The sequence below is a fragment of the Trichomonas vaginalis genome, chromosome II (assembly GCF_026262505.1).
Source record: "Trichomonas vaginalis G3 chromosome II, whole genome shotgun sequence".
NCBI lineage: Eukaryota > Parabasalia > Trichomonadida > Trichomonadidae > Trichomonas > Trichomonas vaginalis.
Window position 1 is genome coordinate 4,420,000 of NC_067204.1, and position 16,367 is coordinate 4,436,366.

Sequence of the window (16,367 nt, forward strand, 5' to 3'; positions counted from 1 at the left end):
GTTTTAAAAACGTTTTAAAATGGTATGCAATGTTTTATTTCATGCAATGTTTTATTTCTGTGCCGTCTTCAAGTATACCCCAATACTTACGCTTGGAGAGGACATGAACTTCGGAAAATACCTTGTCTAGCTTAAAACAGCCCATTTTCTCACCGACTAAACCCATTTCAATGAGTTTGTTGTATCCTTCTTCGTTCGTCATGAGTGCATCGATGTTCTCATAGTATACCTTCACTTTCGATTTAACCTCTGAGAAAAATTTGTTGTAGTTGTCGAGGACTGCTTTTGCGAACTGAGGATAGGACCAATGTTCGACAATAGGTTTTACTGTGGTTACTAAGCCATTTTGACCTTCGGTGAACTCGTACTTCAAAACAAAAGGGAAGAACCTTTCAACAAAGTTGTCGACCTTCTCATAGTGTTTACTCTTCATCTTTTGAGGTTTCTTAATGGAATACCCCCAAGTCGAGTTCATAAGCAATTTGAGTGTCATTGCAAGTTTGGGGTTTGAAGCTTTCCTAATATCATAGAGTTGTTGTATGACCTTTCCAACTGTATAGTTCCTTCCCGGGAACTCACCGTTTTCGTTTGGAATTCCAGTCGGGATATATTGGACAAACCTCATGTACGCAGCGTTAAGGTCGACATAGTATATCTTTTCATATGAGTCGAACTTATCGCATCCAATCGGCCCGGTTCGTGGAAATTCAAGTGAGTCTCTTATCTTCTGAGAAACCTCGCCTGTTATCTCATAAACATCGTCGAAGCAACCTGTTTCATATAAAACCTTCTGACCTAACTCAGAAGCTCTCCAATACAATTTGACGTCAATTGGATGTCTCAATGGAAGTTTGTTTATAGCATCTTGAAGTTCTTGCAACCTCATTGGAAGTTCTTCTGGTTCAGGTTGGTATCCGAACAAACCAACTCCTTTTGGAGCTGTGTACTTCTTTTGTGCTATAACTTTGTCTGGAACAACTTTTGGTCTCACTAACAATGAAAAGTTTGTTTCGTCTTTTGGTACAAAAGTTTCTGTCAGCTTGTCATCTGGAATTGGTTCCAACAAGCCTTTCTCGAAAAGAATGTTAACAGCTCTGACAATGTTGCACTTACCTTTTCCGAACAATGGGTTTGTAAGACTTTCGTTCAACATGAAGTGGTTGTGGACAAGTACAATCTTCAACCATGGCAATTTGAAGTCAACAACATAGTCGTCATGTGAAGAACCTTTCTCAGTCGGAATGTTGACTCGGATATTCACATTTGCCAACGGTGCAATTTTTGACAATTGACCTCTGAGAATGTACCTTGTTTTCACACATGACTCAAGATACTTCATTTTCTCATCTGTAACAAGACCAGAGTTCCTGAGACATGTAAGAATACAAGGTTCATTGACAATTGTTTCAATTGAATTGTAAATTCCATACCTTGTCAAGTCAATGTCAGACTTATTTCTGAACGGGAAGTATCCAGCATGTTGTCTGACTGCTTGAGGGTTAGGTTGATACCATTCGAACTTCACACTTGCAATTCCTTCAATTGCATTCAAAATGTCTGAGTCGGAATCAACCATTTGTTCTCTCTTTGTAGTCTTGAAAGCGTCAAGAAGTTGTGCGGCTGTTGTGACATTGCCATGGGCATAGTAAATATGACCATCCAAATCTGTTACGGTTAGTCTGAGATTGTATCCTTTCTTATTTCCGTCTTGTATGGCAGCAAGTACACCCATGAAGCCTTCTTTGTTCTTTCCTTCGTCAAAGTTTACTGTAAAGGTTCGACCAGATGTAATTTGACTTCTAACTTCACGATACTTTTCATATGCATATCTTGTTCTTTCCATGGGAGCATGTGCGTCTTCACCTTTTCCTTTTTTCCTCCTCAAAGGATGCAATTGTTCGTCATGTTTCCAGTAGAATCTGGCAAAGCCGTCGTGTCCTTCAACTTGAGGCTCACTAACATTGAAAGGCATGTCCATAAGACGTTCTTCTTCTAACCTCTCTAGTCTGTTTGGATAATTTGCGCGTGCTGTTTCTAAGTCCATTTCATAGCGAAGACCAGACAGTTTGTCATAGACTTTTATGGGTCTTCCCTTCCTATATTTAAACTTCTTTGAAACTCTCCAACCATATCTTTCTAACTCTGCTTTTATTCTAGCAGACCTTCTATCCATTCTATACGGGGGCATTTTTATAAAAATAAAAAAAATGTTTTTTCTTTACTTTACATAACCACCGGCTGCCATAAGTCTTTGACGCCAACCCATACCAGCTAATGAAGGTTGACTTGGTTTAGTTTGAAAACTAACCTTTGGTTTTGGTTTTTCTTCAGTTTTTGGTTTTTCTTCTTCTATTGGTTTTTCGTCACTTTTCGGTTCCTCTGACTTTACTTCACTTGCTGGAACAGTTGTGTCGTCAACATCTTCATAAATGTCATATGCCATTTGTTTCTGTTTTCCTTTCAACTTTTTGTGTTTGTTGTAAAGTTTAGAATATTTCGACTCTAAGTCAATGAGATGTTCTATAATGAACTGTTGGTCAGTGAAGTAAACTTTTCCATCTGTTGTCTCGAAAGCTCCTTCAGACTTCAATATTTTATTTGTGAGAGTCTGTTTCTTTTTTGAGATACTAGCCGTTCCATTTCTATGAAAAGTGACTTTATAGTTAGGGTTTGTATTTCCAGACCTGGCACTTTCTATTATTGAATTTTTATCTTCATCTGTAAGTTCTTTGACAGGTTTTGACAATGGTTCTGAACTTTTTGTTTGTGGTGTCAAATCTACCGTTTCAACTTCTTCGGTCATTTCATCTCAGTAAAAAATTTTAGTTTGGTTTGTTTTCAACTGGTTGTTGAGGTTTTTTAAGTCGGTCTAAAACTTCCTGAGGTATAGGAAGAACTTGACAAACACGTGGTTGTGTAACTGCTGGAAGCCGACAAATCCATCTTGAGCCCATTTGTCTCAATGCTGTATTGTTCATTTCATCTCAGTAAAAAATTTTACATTCCCCACGTTTGAGGTGGTTGCGGTTGGTTGTTGTTTACCCACTGTTGTGCATGGTTATATCCTCTGTTAAAGAATCTTTCACCTTGGTCCATGTAGTGTCCTGCTTGGTTATAGTAGTCATTTGCTTTGTTATAGTAGTTTCCTGCTTGTCTTCCTACATTGTCCATCCATCCTTGAACTTTTCCTCTTGTTTCAGGATTTGGAATAAGATTTGCTGCATCTCGTGCTACCTCCCAACCTTTCTGTACGGTTTGTATAATAGGTTGCGCTTTCTCTTTCAGTATACCTAATGTACTCAAAATCTTCCTTCCAATTCCAAATGCACCTCTGGCTATTGTTCCCACTGCGGGTAAAAATCTAGATGCAACTCCTGCTAACGCGCCAAATAAACCCATTTCTTATAGGATAAAAATGACGAATCCAATACAAAGGACGTATGTTTCTAAAGCAACAAAGAAAGCACTCATGGTAAAAATCTTTAGTTCAACACCAAATGCTTGGTTTATGATATCATGGAAAACATTCGAGGTATAGAGAATGGACCACCATACTGGTTTATATTTGTTGGTCAAAACACAAGATACTGTGAAGCCATACCATTATGGTCCAAAAATATTTTAGATGTGAAACTGCTTTGACAATATTCGTTGACAAATACCATCCAACAAAACTGACATCTGACTGTGAAAGTTCTTTCAAATCAGACGATATTAAAAACTATCTGCGTTCAAAAAATGTAAACAATATTTCATTGTCGACCAAAACCATTCTGCTCTTGGTGTCATTGACAGTTGTATAAAAATCTTAAGAGACTTAAATCAACCACAAGGTGGTGAGGTAGATGAAATGTCATATGACGACAAGTATAGACATTTCTCCATGGCAAAGATGAGACAAGTTTTAAATATTTACAATAGCCGTAAACAAAAAGGTTTGGGAAACCACTCCCCCGAAGAAATGAAAAACAACCCCGACTTAGAGAAAGACTATATATTTAATAGTTTAGTCAAAAGAGACAAACAAGAAAGAATGCCAGGCTTCAAACTTAAGAAAGGTGACAAAGTAAAAATAGAAATACCTAAACGCGACCCATATGAAAATACTATTGACTATGACAACAATGGGAACTCGACAGGTACTCGCATTCGTGTTCGTAAAAATAGAAGAAAGTATACAAGAGAATATTATGAAGTTTTAGGCAAACATGGCAAAATGTACAGACTGCAAGCAGAAGATAAAACTACTATTGTCAGACCTCGTTTCAAACTTGTTAAGGTTCAAGGTGGTATACTTTCAAAGACAGTTCCTAACAAATATAAGACAACTCCTGACGATATGCTAAAGAAGTTGAAAATGACGACTAAGCAATTCTATACCATGCGTAAACTGTCATGTAAGGTGGCATGTAGTCTTTACTCTGTCCCGTTGTTTGCGTATACCCTGAAACGCGATGTGTATGGTTTCCTTCTCCCTGTGTGCTACCCAGAAACAATTTATAGCAAACTGAACGTCGTCTTTAACATCATATCCTTTACCTTTTTTCATTGCTGACCAATCCAAAATCTATGCTTATGCCAACCTGCTTGAGATGTACTTAAATCTATGTAGTGACTATGCGCAGGTAAGTTTTCACCTGAAATCGTTTTACTTCCACCTGTTTCCTTTGAAGAGTTTGCACAATACAAAACCTGTCGACTATTTGAGTCCAAGTTCCGAGACCAAGTACTACTTCTGGAGAGTTCATTGACGTGTAAATAGAACCTATAGGATATAGTGTTTGAAGTATTTCTGTCTTTAACGTTTGAAGCTCTGTTTTGTCAGCTTTTTTATTTAACTCATCGTTAACATATGTTTTGTCTGTTTTTGTATATAACTTTTCTTCAAGTTCATTTACGTCAGAGATGCTATGTCTATGATATTTTTGTGAGTATGTTCCTTCTGTCCATGCGAAAATATACTTTTTTGTTGCATCTACATATCCAGCTATCCATGTCGAGTCTGCTTTCTTCTTTAACTCATCGTTAACATATGTTTTGTCAGCTTTAAGGTCTAAACATCCTGAAACCCACCCTGTATTGGCTTTACCTTCTAAAATCTTTGTTGTCCGTTCATGGTACCATTCAACCATTTCTTTAATTTTTTCATCCTTTTCATCCACATATTCCTTATCTGCCTTCTTCACTAACGCACTAGCCACACGTGCTAACTCATCGTCAACATACTCTTTGTCAGCTTTGTTGTCAATATCTGCTTTTGTTGCATATGTTGCATCTGCTCTGTCATGTTCTTCTTGAACTTTTTCAATGACATACTCTTTGTCAGCTTTCTTTTCAACATCCTCTTTCGTTGCATATGTTGCATCTGCTCTGTCATGTTCTTCTTGAACTTTTTCAATGACATACTCTTTGTCAGCTTTGTTGTCAATATCTGCTTTCAAAAGAAGTTCATCTATAGGTTTCTCGTTTAAAGTTCTTTTTGTTGGATTTATACAAACAGTATGGTTCTTACTGTCTTGAAACAGAAACTCGTCTGTCATTGGGTTTATCGTCAGTTTTAAGTTTCCTTCTTTCAATGACTCAGATATCTTAGAATAGTTTGAAAAGTTTGTTGTGTTCTTATTTAGAGCTTGCAAAATGAGTTGTCGGTTGTGTTGTATTTCTCTCATAGACGCTGTTTCTTTCGACATTTTTATTCTAGATAAAATATGCTTTCAATAGAAAAAGAAAATTCAAGAGTTGCTACAACTAAACCATTAGATGAACTTTTTACGAATGTCGGTCAAAAGTTTGAGACAGAGACCGTAAAGCATGAAGGCTATCGTTTTGACTACCCGTTAAGATGGTTAAGAGACCCATCCGTCACAAAAGCTATTGGCTTTCGTAGAATGAAGTTCATTTCAGAAGCCATACATGGTTTCCCATTTACGGTCGCTTTTGAAGTTCGATACTATAACAAAGAAAAACGTACGTATGAGAAATTTGAACAGGGAAAACTTTTACAAGTGAATTTGCTTGTAAACTTAGAAACAACTCTTCAAGCTTTTCAAGAAAAAATAAACGATATCTATCTCGAATATGCAAAACAGTACAACATTGACGAAGGAGAGTACCATCTCGATATTGTTTATGACAGGAAAAATGCAACTGTTAAAATCGATAGAATAGAAGACCTTGGAGAAGACGTTTATATTTCTACAAAATATAACAACTTGGCATGGTATAGGTTTTTGAGGATGTTAAATCAGCCTGCAGAATATCCAGTACACCCGAACTTTTATGAAGTCGAAAACCCTAATGGAACATATGAAAATGTTTTCGACCCAGATGCTATTATAGTTCATGCTTCATTTTCTGGCGCCCAAAACTCTTTTTTATGCTTGGCAAATGACTTTTACGAAAAACCTACAAAGCTATATGAACCACCGAGTGGAAGTATTTCAGACTTTCAAGTATGGTTTACAACAGATGGAAGAAAGAGAATAGTTCCATTATACCATGCGTTTTACTTAGAACTTAGTCTCATATACAACTACTATCGAACGGTAAAAATATAATTTTTAATACGGTTGAGGTGTTGGATTTGGTTGCCAACTTGACTGCGGTGCAGGTTCAGGCTGTTGTATAACAGGAGCTTGTTCTTCTGGTTCAGGGTCTTTAGGTATAATACCAACGAACTGGCCTACTCTTTTACCAATATTTTTGATACCGTTCCATACTCCTCTTCCGACAGATTTTATTCCATTCCATATACCTCTTCCAACATTTCGAAAGAAGTTTCCTATTCTTCCAAAGAAACCCATTTTACTATATGTAAAAATCTAATGTCCACCTAGTCTCTTACGTTTCCTGTTGAGTTCCATAGCATTCTTTAACTGGAGCTCATACATTCTATTTCTCCTCTGGTAGAAAACATACTCTGGGTCAACTCCTGTGTTCGCGTCATCTGCATAGAGTTGTTTATATCCCACTTCAGGGTTTGTATAAAACTCTTTCCATCTCATATTTGCATACCATGGTGGTAAGCCTAACGCAGCGTCATTTGACATGGCAGTTTGCATTTGTACATCTGTTGGCACTTGACCATAGTTTGCCATTGCAGTTTGTATTCTAACTTCATTTGGAATATTCTCTGGGTTTGGTTGTCCAGGTTGCTGTGCATTCGCTAAGTTCTGTGCGTCCATTTTAATATTAGATAAAAATATCTCTTACGAGTACATATGCTGAACATTTGCTGGTATTGGTTCATCTTCATATTCTCTATATCTTTCTGCCACGTCAAATAAGTAAATGACACAATGGAAAAAACCTAAAACAAGTAGTCCTATTTCAAACCACATTTACTTACTAGTAAAATTTCTTTGTTATGACACTTTTTCCGGTTTATAGGACCTCTCTCATATTCTATCTTGTCATATCTAAACTCATAGTCATGTATGTCCTCTAACCATCTCATGACACTTTCCAAACCACTTTTATCGGATGTAAAGTAAAAGCATGGATGGTTATGTAAAACGTCTAAAGTTTCTAAAGAGTCTCTCAAAGTCCAGTCTACTTGGTATTGAAAATCGTATGTGTTATAGAACGGTGGGTCTACTATAAAGAAAACATTTTCCTTGTTTTTATATTTTTCATACAACTCTGTCCAATGACATCTCACAAACTCTATACCCTCAGTATATTTTTCTATGTTCTCTTTGAAAACCTTTGTATAGTTAAGATATAAAACGTTTGACATAAGTGTTTCAATGTCATGAACTCTTATAGAACCACTATACAATAGTCTAGAAGATATACTATCCCAGTCAATATACTCTGCTTTTTTCAAAACCTCTCTGACAGTATTTTTCTTATCTAATGGTATACGTTCCATCTTACCTATAGGTATCTTTTCTTTCAACTCACTCAATATTTTGTTTGTGTCTGGTATATGTTTGAGACGGTTCATATAGTTGTCGAAGTCATTGCATATAATCTTTGAGTCAGGAAATACAGTATGGCACAAATGAGATATATAGAAACTTCCACCGAACAAATCTACAAATGTTAGACCATTCGGTAGTTTCTTAAGTTCTCTCAATAGAATATCTTTACATCTACTCTTATTTCCAAAGAAGGGTAACGGTGGTTTTGTAAAATTCATTTTATATTTAATAAAAATGTTTTTACCTGAAAAGTGACAGAAAAGTGACAAAAACATGAAAACTACTCGGTTAAGGTCTTGTCGGTTTTGTAAAATAACCATCCTATCTTGTTAAGACTTCCTGGACTGTTGTCAAAATGTCATGTTGTCTCATTTTTTCAGAGAAGTTCGTTTAACCGAGGGACCGAGGGACCGAGGGACCTGGTGTTATACTAAACATCTTCAGGGGGCTAGAGGGGCGCAGCCCTGGAAGCCCCAATACCTTTTTTTTTTTTTTTTTTTTTTTTTTTTTATTATAATATTGAAGACTGTAAAATTGATAATTTCTATTTCAATTATTTTGGTACGTGCTAATGATAATGCATATATCCTTTTTAAGTCTTATACAGTAGTTCTTTTACAAAATAAAATGAACTGGCAACAAAAAAAATTTGGATAAACCGATAATCCTTTAACCTTGTTTTATCTTTAGTTTTAAAGCTCTATGGGTTTTAAGATGATTATATTTGCATGACACTGAAATTAAATTTTCTTTCAATTAAAATTTTTCTCAATTTTTTCAATATAGCGTCATTCCAATTTTTAATATAATTTTAAAATCTGAATTATTTCTGTTTATTAAGACATCTTGATTTCTTCAAATCTGACACCAATTCAAAAATGTAATTGATTTTTGAAAAAGCATTCAAAATATTCAATTTTATTTTTAAGTAAAAATGCTGTTATATATCATATACATAAGACGCTCACTTGAGGCAAAACCAGAAGTAACAATAAAGGTTGAAGGAGAAGCAATCTTTTCTAATGTAGAGTCAATTCTTGCCGAAATCACAATTAACGATGTTGGATCTGGAACGATTACTTATAGTGTTGACGGCAAAACCATAAATGTTGATGACCAATACCTCAAATACACAATACCAAATGGCCAATCTTCCATAAAATTTAATGCCAATGTTCCTCTGAAAGATTTGGGCTTAGTTTACTCTACAAATAAGTATTTACTGAGAGTGGAAGTTAATAATCCAAGCACAGGAACACATTTTACTGAATATAACTTTCATATTGTCAATCCACCACGATTAATCAAAGCAGAACCGTCAAATTCAAGATTTTCATCACAAGAAACTTATTATACAATAGAATATGAAATTGAAGATGATGACATCCAATATGGCAAGAAATTATCCTTAGTAGTTAATGAAACAAATCCAAAATCATATCCAATCAATGCAGCCTCAAATGGAAACAAAATTTCATCAACTTCGTTGCAAATGCAAATTGAAGCAAGATCTGGAAGAAATATTCCTATAATGGTATGGATTGAAGATGATGCCGACCTAACTTCAAACAAAAAGAATGGAATGTCTAACATAATTACAGTATATGTCAATTTTTCAAATCCTCCAATAATAAATAGATACAATTCAAAATGTCCAGAAATTCCCAGTATATTTAGACCAACAGATAAGATCCCAATAACAGCAACAGTAAAAGATGACCAAGGATCATCAGGACTCATCAAATACTATCTTGATGACACTCCAATTCATCAGAGGGGATATCAACTTCCTTCTGATGATACAGAGAAATCTTATGAAGACTTTGTTCCAATACAAGATATTGAGCCGGGAGAGCATAATATAAAAGTCCTTGCACATGATGATACTGATTTGAGAACGCCAAATAATAGAAGATATTTCCTTGAATGTAAAATTACTGTCAAAAATTATCCAACATTATCGAATTTAGAACTTTCAAACAACAAAATAACAAAAGATGAAAAGATAACAATATCAGGAAATGTTAAAGACAATGATCAGAATGATAAGCTATACGTATTTCAGGTGATTAACGAAGAAACACCACTTTTATTAAAAGCTGTTCCATTGGAACAAAGAAAAGGAGAATTTAACGGCATTGAACTCCGCATTTCAAATGATATTGGAAATCATACAGCCAAGATTTATGTGTCAACACTAGAGAATCTTGACCTTTCTAAATCATACACTTATAGTGATCCACAACAATTGGAATTCGTCATTACAAAATTACCTGTTTTGACACCAGTCTGGCCAAAAGAAAAAATTCAACAATTTGAAGATAAATTCACAGTTTCTGTTAACATTAGTGATGATACAAAAGGAAAGATTTATTTCAAAATTGATGGGTCAAAGCAACTATTGGCAACAATTGATTATGAGTCATATGAAAATCCAATAAATATTACAAGAGAATTTACATTTGATTCAAGCAACTTAACAAAAGGAGAGCATAGAATATCAGTTTACGCATCAGATGAATAGGGTAAAACATCAGAAGAATGTGAATCTTATTCATTTGAATTAAAGGATAAAATTGATTTATTTGACATTACATCAAATAGTAGTCAGGTTCTCCCAGGAAATAGTATTATTCTATTTGTTCCATTTAGAGATTATGAATCAAATAATGAAATAATAATATATGCAAAATTAAATGATTCATCAGAATCTCAAGTCCATAAGATAACATCAGATGGAAAGTTACAAAATGTTTCAATTGAATACAAAATCCCAGAAAACACTGCCGCAAAAACAATGTCAGTTTTCATTTATGTTGCATCAAATGAAACTCAATCTATTACTAAAGAAATACCAATAACTATAATTAAACCGATATCAAAATTTGATAATGAACCAAAATCTCCTGAGCTTGTAATAGAAAGAACATCAAATCCAGAATCAACAGCAAACAATAAGAATTTGCTAATTATTATATTACCTGCAGTTCTTGGAGTTCTTTTAGTTTTATTAATTGTTGTTGGAATTATTATTTATATTAGAAAGAGGAATCAAGATGAAAACAAGAAAGATTCAGATATTGAAATGCCTGAAGTTGAAGAAACAGTTATATCATCCAACTACTTCAAAACCAAGATTTCTACCGAAGTTACAATGGATAATCCTTTATATAGTGAAAATCATAATGATGATGATGAACCTGATCCATTTGGTCAGGATTTCTCTGAAACAGAAGATGTATGTATTATTATAGAATATTGAATTAAAAATTGCGGATTTTTAAAATATATTTTTATTAGTTTCATAAAGATTATATCTACTAAGAAGCACAAAAAAGTTTTATTTAGCTGTTTTTGTAATTTTGCTTGAAAATGAAATAGAATTGACTAATTTAAAAATAATTCTATGCACGCAATACAAATAATTCATTACTTGGACTTTTCATACTAATTGATCGATAAAACATATGTTTAAAATATCATAATTTCAAAAAGGATTTCGATATTTCAGTCTCTATGAAATAAATTTTAATAATGCATTAATTTGGCTTAGTTAATGTATATCATATGACATGAATTGATGAATGCTATATAATGAAACCAAAAATTGAAAAAAATTTAATTAAGCATTAATACATATATATATTTAAAGAACAATAACAAAAACAACTTAAAAATCAATAGTAGCATTGCGAGAATCAAGATAAGATCGATCATTAGGATTAAATAAAGCATTACACCTCTGATGTTCATAACTCTTTCTGTATTCACTATTATAATACTTGTTGTGAGCTGGGCAGGTCTTGTATATGTGATTAGTCAAAGGACAAATTCGATCCATCTGATGAATCACTGCTGGAGCTGTTTTCGTGTCCCAATCATACATATAACTATCTGCACGCGGTTCCAACTCGTAAACTGAGTAACAAGCTGATGCGTAATAAGTTGCGTTGAAATCAACCCAAATTTGCGTAAATTGCTTGGTATAAATAATATAATTAAAGAATGTTTGGTCTAAAACTTTTGGTTGGAAAAATCTTCCGGATGTTACCATCAAATAATAAAATCTTTCGATTAATTCTGGTTTTCCTAGAGTAAAACCACTATTGATAACAAATTTATTGTAGTTAAATAGTTTTTGACCAAAATCATATGAAAAAGTTTCTTGCATAAAAATTCTTTCCCAAATTTGATGCTGGTAAGTTACTCTTTCAATAGAAAGAGCTACTTTATCTCTAGGAACATCACGCTGGAAAGGATCTTTTTGAAAAATCGTATCAAAAACGTCACTAAACATAATTCTGTCAAAATAAGGGGCAAGGAATGCGGCAAATACGTATTCAATTACTTTTCTGCACATTCTAATATCACTAAAGAATGCCATGTTGTTATATGGGACAATATGAATAGTAACACCGCAATTTTGAAGATCTCCCCATACACTCTTGTGGTGAGTTTCGTATATTTGTTGTGTGACAATAAAAATGATACTGCAACGGCAACTTGATGAGCGAAGCGTTCGAACCCAATTTAATATATTAAGTGTTTTATTTCCCATCAAATAAGCAAATGCTGCATCATTTTCTGTACTGTTAGAGCCAGGATCTGTACGTATTTTTTCGCAATAGTCACACTTCGAGAAATTTCTTGCATTTTCTTTCGCAATTTGTGCTAAGTGTGAATTTTTAAGGAACTCAATATCGCCGCATATACTTTTTGCCTTTTCTTCTAAGTCAAGCACTGTTATTTCGTAAATTCTGAATTTAAAATTTGTTGATGGAGGAAATATGTAATCTGCTGCAAGCATAAAAATTTGATGTGCTAAATATAAAAGTAATAGTGCTAGCAGAATGTAATAAGATATATTGCAACGGATATTAAAAAATCTATTTCGCTGATTTTTCCCTCTATAATCTCTAGACGATATCTTGGCTTCAAAGCTTTCAAAAGGTACTGTTGTCCTAAACCATTTTGAAAAAATGGTCTTCATACAACAGCAAAATTTGATTTTTTGATTTTTCAAATATTACAGGCGTGGATTAGATATGAAAGTTTGGCAAAATATCAAACCAGCATTGTAAGTGAATACAATTCCAACAAAATCAAGTATTTGCTTGTATTATATTGTCTTCGATATTCAATTCCCGGCGTTTTTCCCCTAAAATACAATAAGAACGCCTCATGACATTGAAATTTTGTCTGAATTTCATCAAAAGGATTAAACATCAGCAGTCATTTAAACTGTTCTTGATTTACTATTGAAGAGGATGATCAAATAGATTAACAAATGTTTTTTATATAATGAGAAAGAAAGGGAAAAAGTATTAAAGTGTTCCATTTCATAGAGGCCACCAGCTATTTAAAAGGCACTCTTAGTATTCTTTTATCAATGTGTGGTTGTTTTAAAACTGTTGAATATATTTTATATTTGCGTTGGAATAAAAGAGTTAAAAATAAAATATCATGGATATACTCCACTCATCCTTGCATCAAGAAATAATTATCTTGAAGTTGTTAAATACCATACATCAATGTGATATAAAACCATGTGTCATTTTATAAGTGAATTTTTGACTTTGTCTCGAATTGTTTTATCAGTCGAATTCTTCTAATAAAATTATTTTGTCAATTTAGAGAATTTTTTTAATTACAATATCTTTTTAATGACTTCTTGCATTAATATGAGTCTTAGTATACTCTTGGATACTATGTAAAGAGAGCAAACATAATATCGGTTTAATTGAAAATTTAAATTTTGACATGCCTACATTATGGAACTATATCATGCTATACAGAAGTATTTTGACATCCATCTAGATTCATCAGATCAGGGGGTATATTTAAGGGGATTTGGTATTTCAAAAGGAGGAACTTTAGAAATTAATTTTTCATCAGATTATTTTTCTGCAGTTTTATTAGATGATTCTAAATATGGTAAAGAGTATATCCCATATCTTCTATGTCGCCCCAATCAGATTGATTATCCAGATCGTAGTATCATAAATTCAGATAACAGAAATTTTACTTTTAATTATACAAAAAGTAAGTTGGTTATTCCGTTAATAGTAAGCTGTATTCATGTAGATTTAAATTTTTCATATCGATACACAAATCCAATAAATGTTGACAATAATCTTCTTATACTACCTTTTTGTTTGTTTTCGTTTATGATAATCCATATAATTCTAATGGTGTACTATTACAATTATTTCCCAAATATTCTCTTAGCTTTATCTGCAGCAATAAAATCTTTATCACTTTTCATTTTCTCTTTGATATGGCTGAACCAATGGACTATTGAAAATTGCTGCAAATATGTTGAACATATATATCCAATAGGAAATGCAATAAGTACCGCATTACTTATTATTTCATTTTATGATTATAGAGACAAAGATTTTAGAAATTGGTTTAATATTTTTGTCCATAGTGTTCTTTGCATTTTCAGAAATTATTTCTACTATTATTCAATTACTGCAAATGATCCATGGTTATATGATGCTGCCTATGCAGCTGATGTTGCTATCCATATTTTGTGTACAATGGATTGTCAAATTGTTATCAATATAATTTTTGGACAATTCGTTTATTTGTATTTTGTTAACCATATTATTAGATTTATAACGCAAAACTATATTTTGTCTAGTTTCATTATATATGAAATTATGCACTTATTTTGGCATATTGTTATAATGTTAAGGCCAAGAGAAAATAACGACTATTTATCTTTAAATGATAATCAATGTTAAATCAAAGAACTTTCTGATTTTTCGGTTTATATTTTAGTTTTACAAATATCCATTTGATATCCATGAAATATTGGAGTAGTGTACCAAACTCTGAATCAATATACTGTAAGATGGAGTGAAATACAAATATAAATCGCTTTAAAAACCTAGAAATTGAATAAAATTTAAACATCAAATTTACAACATCTTTTTTAAGATAAAATTATTATTTTTTGGAAATAATGATGATACATTAGGATATATTAGTAGTAGGTTGGCAATAAAAGAAGGGAGCAAAAGTATTTGCGGTTTTTTTGAAATTTTAATATTTGTTAAAAACTCTTCTCATGTGGAGTTATATTGCTTTTAATAGAGGTTCTTTTATTGTAAATGTCGAACCAAATTCAAAACCAGAATATTTGAGGTCTTTTGGTTTTTCCAAAGGAGGAATTTTGGAGATTAATTTTACTGGTGAAAATATTTCTGGTATTTTGATGTATTATTCTAAGTATCGTGATATATATAGACCAAAACACATTTGCAACAGTGGATTGGCTTACTATCCAGACCATAAAATAATTAATTCAGAAAATAGTAACTTTAGGATTGAATATAATAAAAGTGTAAATGTTATTCCGGCAATAATTAATTGTGACAATACAAATATTGAAACATCTTATAAATCTATAAATCCAATTAATTTGGACAATAATTTTCTTAGATTACCATGGTACTTGATTCCAGTTATTATAACTTATTGTATAATTGCAATATATTACTTTAAACGGATAAATCCTATTACAATTCGATTATCACCATTGATTAAAATCGTAACTCTGACAATATATACCTATTTATGGTGTAATCCATTGGCAATGGAAAATGAATATTCTAATTTAGAATATGTGTATCCAATTGGAAATGCAATTTATTTATTCATGATATTAATTCCAATTCCCAATTTGAAAGATTTTATTCCTGAATGTCTTGTATTATATTTTCTAATTCAAATTATTTTATGTATTTCAAGGAGTTTTCTTTTGTACTTTTCAATGGATCTAAGGCATTGGTGGTGTATGATTGTTGATTATGTATTATTAATTCTACAGGTATGCCATGCTTTTCAAAGCGAAGTACAAACTGGTTTTCTCATCTGGTTTCACATATGGTTTAATATAATAATGTATATTCTTTTCATTGTACTCCCAACTAATAGCTTTATTTTTAGAATAATTTCATATGAATTTTTGAATTCGATATATCCTGCCATTATAATACTGCATTTGTCCTTTCCAGAAAAATGAATCTAGTTTTTAGAATCTACAACAAAAGCCCTACAGACAACATCTGGAGCACGAAAATGCTAATTGTTACTTCGAGAGAAATAAACTGAGGTTTTGTGGTGAAGCTAAATGACATCAAAGATAAAAGTGTTGAGAAAAGTTGAAGGTAGGTACTCCTTTTGAATCTCTGTTCACAACTCTTTATCCCACAATTTTTAAAGTAATAAGTTATAGATTATAAATCACAATATAGAACCAAATATCGCTGTTATAACTGTTTTTTTTCCTATTGCAATAAAGATATATTGTAATTCTCATAAAAAATGTGCCCACTCCCAATATGAACAGCTTAGATTATCTGTTCATTCTAGAAAATGCATAGACCTAGTCATGCATATATCTATAAATATTGTTCGCACCTCTTTTATCAA

At 32.7% G+C, this 16,367-nt stretch overlaps 9 protein-coding genes across 9 annotated transcripts, besides 1 other annotated feature; 3 read left to right on the forward strand and 6 right to left on the reverse strand.

The window, feature by feature from the left end:
- Positions 1–5,258: part of a mobile genetic element that runs on past the window's edge.
- Positions 35–2,173, reverse strand: TVAGG3_0485250 (DNA/RNA polymerases family; the record flags this gene model as incomplete). The annotated part of the gene is made up of 1 exon (XM_051236008.1): positions 35–2,173. One exon carries the CDS (start codon positions 2,171–2,173, stop codon positions 35–37), a length of 2,139 nt encoding a protein of 712 aa, XP_051093832.1.
- On the reverse strand, positions 2,823–2,978 carry TVAGG3_0485260 (uncharacterized protein; the record flags this gene model as incomplete). Its single annotated transcript, XM_051236009.1, has 1 exon — positions 2,823–2,978. The coding sequence occupies one exon, from the start codon at positions 2,976–2,978 to the stop codon at positions 2,823–2,825; it is 156 nt and encodes a 51-aa protein (XP_051093833.1).
- Positions 5,259–5,708: 450 nt separating the features above from the next.
- Positions 5,709–6,557, forward strand: TVAGG3_0485270 (uncharacterized protein; the record flags this gene model as incomplete). The annotated part of the gene is made up of 1 exon (XM_051236010.1): positions 5,709–6,557. The coding sequence occupies one exon, from the start codon at positions 5,709–5,711 to the stop codon at positions 6,555–6,557; it is 849 nt and encodes a 282-aa protein (XP_051093834.1).
- Positions 6,558–6,560: 3 nt separating this feature from the next.
- On the reverse strand, positions 6,561–6,803 carry TVAGG3_0485280 (serine threonine-protein phosphatase family; the record flags this gene model as incomplete). Its single annotated transcript, XM_051236011.1, has 1 exon — positions 6,561–6,803. One exon carries the CDS (start codon positions 6,801–6,803, stop codon positions 6,561–6,563), a length of 243 nt encoding a protein of 80 aa, XP_051093835.1.
- Positions 6,804–6,821: 18 nt separating this feature from the next.
- On the reverse strand, positions 6,822–7,184 carry TVAGG3_0485290 (uncharacterized protein; the record flags this gene model as incomplete). The annotated part of the gene is made up of 1 exon (XM_051236012.1): positions 6,822–7,184. The coding sequence occupies one exon, from the start codon at positions 7,182–7,184 to the stop codon at positions 6,822–6,824; it is 363 nt and encodes a 120-aa protein (XP_051093836.1).
- Positions 7,185–7,324: 140 nt separating this feature from the next.
- TVAGG3_0485300 (phage tail repeat-like family) lies at positions 7,325–8,143 on the reverse strand (the record flags this gene model as incomplete). Its single annotated transcript, XM_051236013.1, has 1 exon — positions 7,325–8,143. The coding sequence occupies one exon, from the start codon at positions 8,141–8,143 to the stop codon at positions 7,325–7,327; it is 819 nt and encodes a 272-aa protein (XP_051093837.1).
- A 716-nt stretch (positions 8,144–8,859) lies between these two features.
- TVAGG3_0485310 (uncharacterized protein) lies at positions 8,860–10,449 on the forward strand (the record flags this gene model as incomplete). The annotated part of the gene is made up of 1 exon (XM_001311090.1): positions 8,860–10,449. One exon carries the CDS (start codon positions 8,860–8,862, stop codon positions 10,447–10,449), a length of 1,590 nt encoding a protein of 529 aa, XP_001311091.1.
- A 273-nt stretch (positions 10,450–10,722) lies between these two features.
- Positions 10,723–11,187, forward strand: TVAGG3_0485320 (uncharacterized protein; the record flags this gene model as incomplete). The annotated part of the gene is made up of 1 exon (XM_001311091.1): positions 10,723–11,187. The coding sequence occupies one exon, from the start codon at positions 10,723–10,725 to the stop codon at positions 11,185–11,187; it is 465 nt and encodes a 154-aa protein (XP_001311092.1).
- Positions 11,188–11,595: 408 nt separating this feature from the next.
- Positions 11,596–12,925, reverse strand: TVAGG3_0485330 (nucleotide-diphospho-sugar transferases family; the record flags this gene model as incomplete). The annotated part of the gene is made up of 1 exon (XM_001311092.1): positions 11,596–12,732. The coding sequence occupies one exon, from the start codon at positions 12,730–12,732 to the stop codon at positions 11,596–11,598; it is 1,137 nt and encodes a 378-aa protein (XP_001311093.1).
- Positions 12,926–16,367: the final 3,442 nt, after the last annotated feature.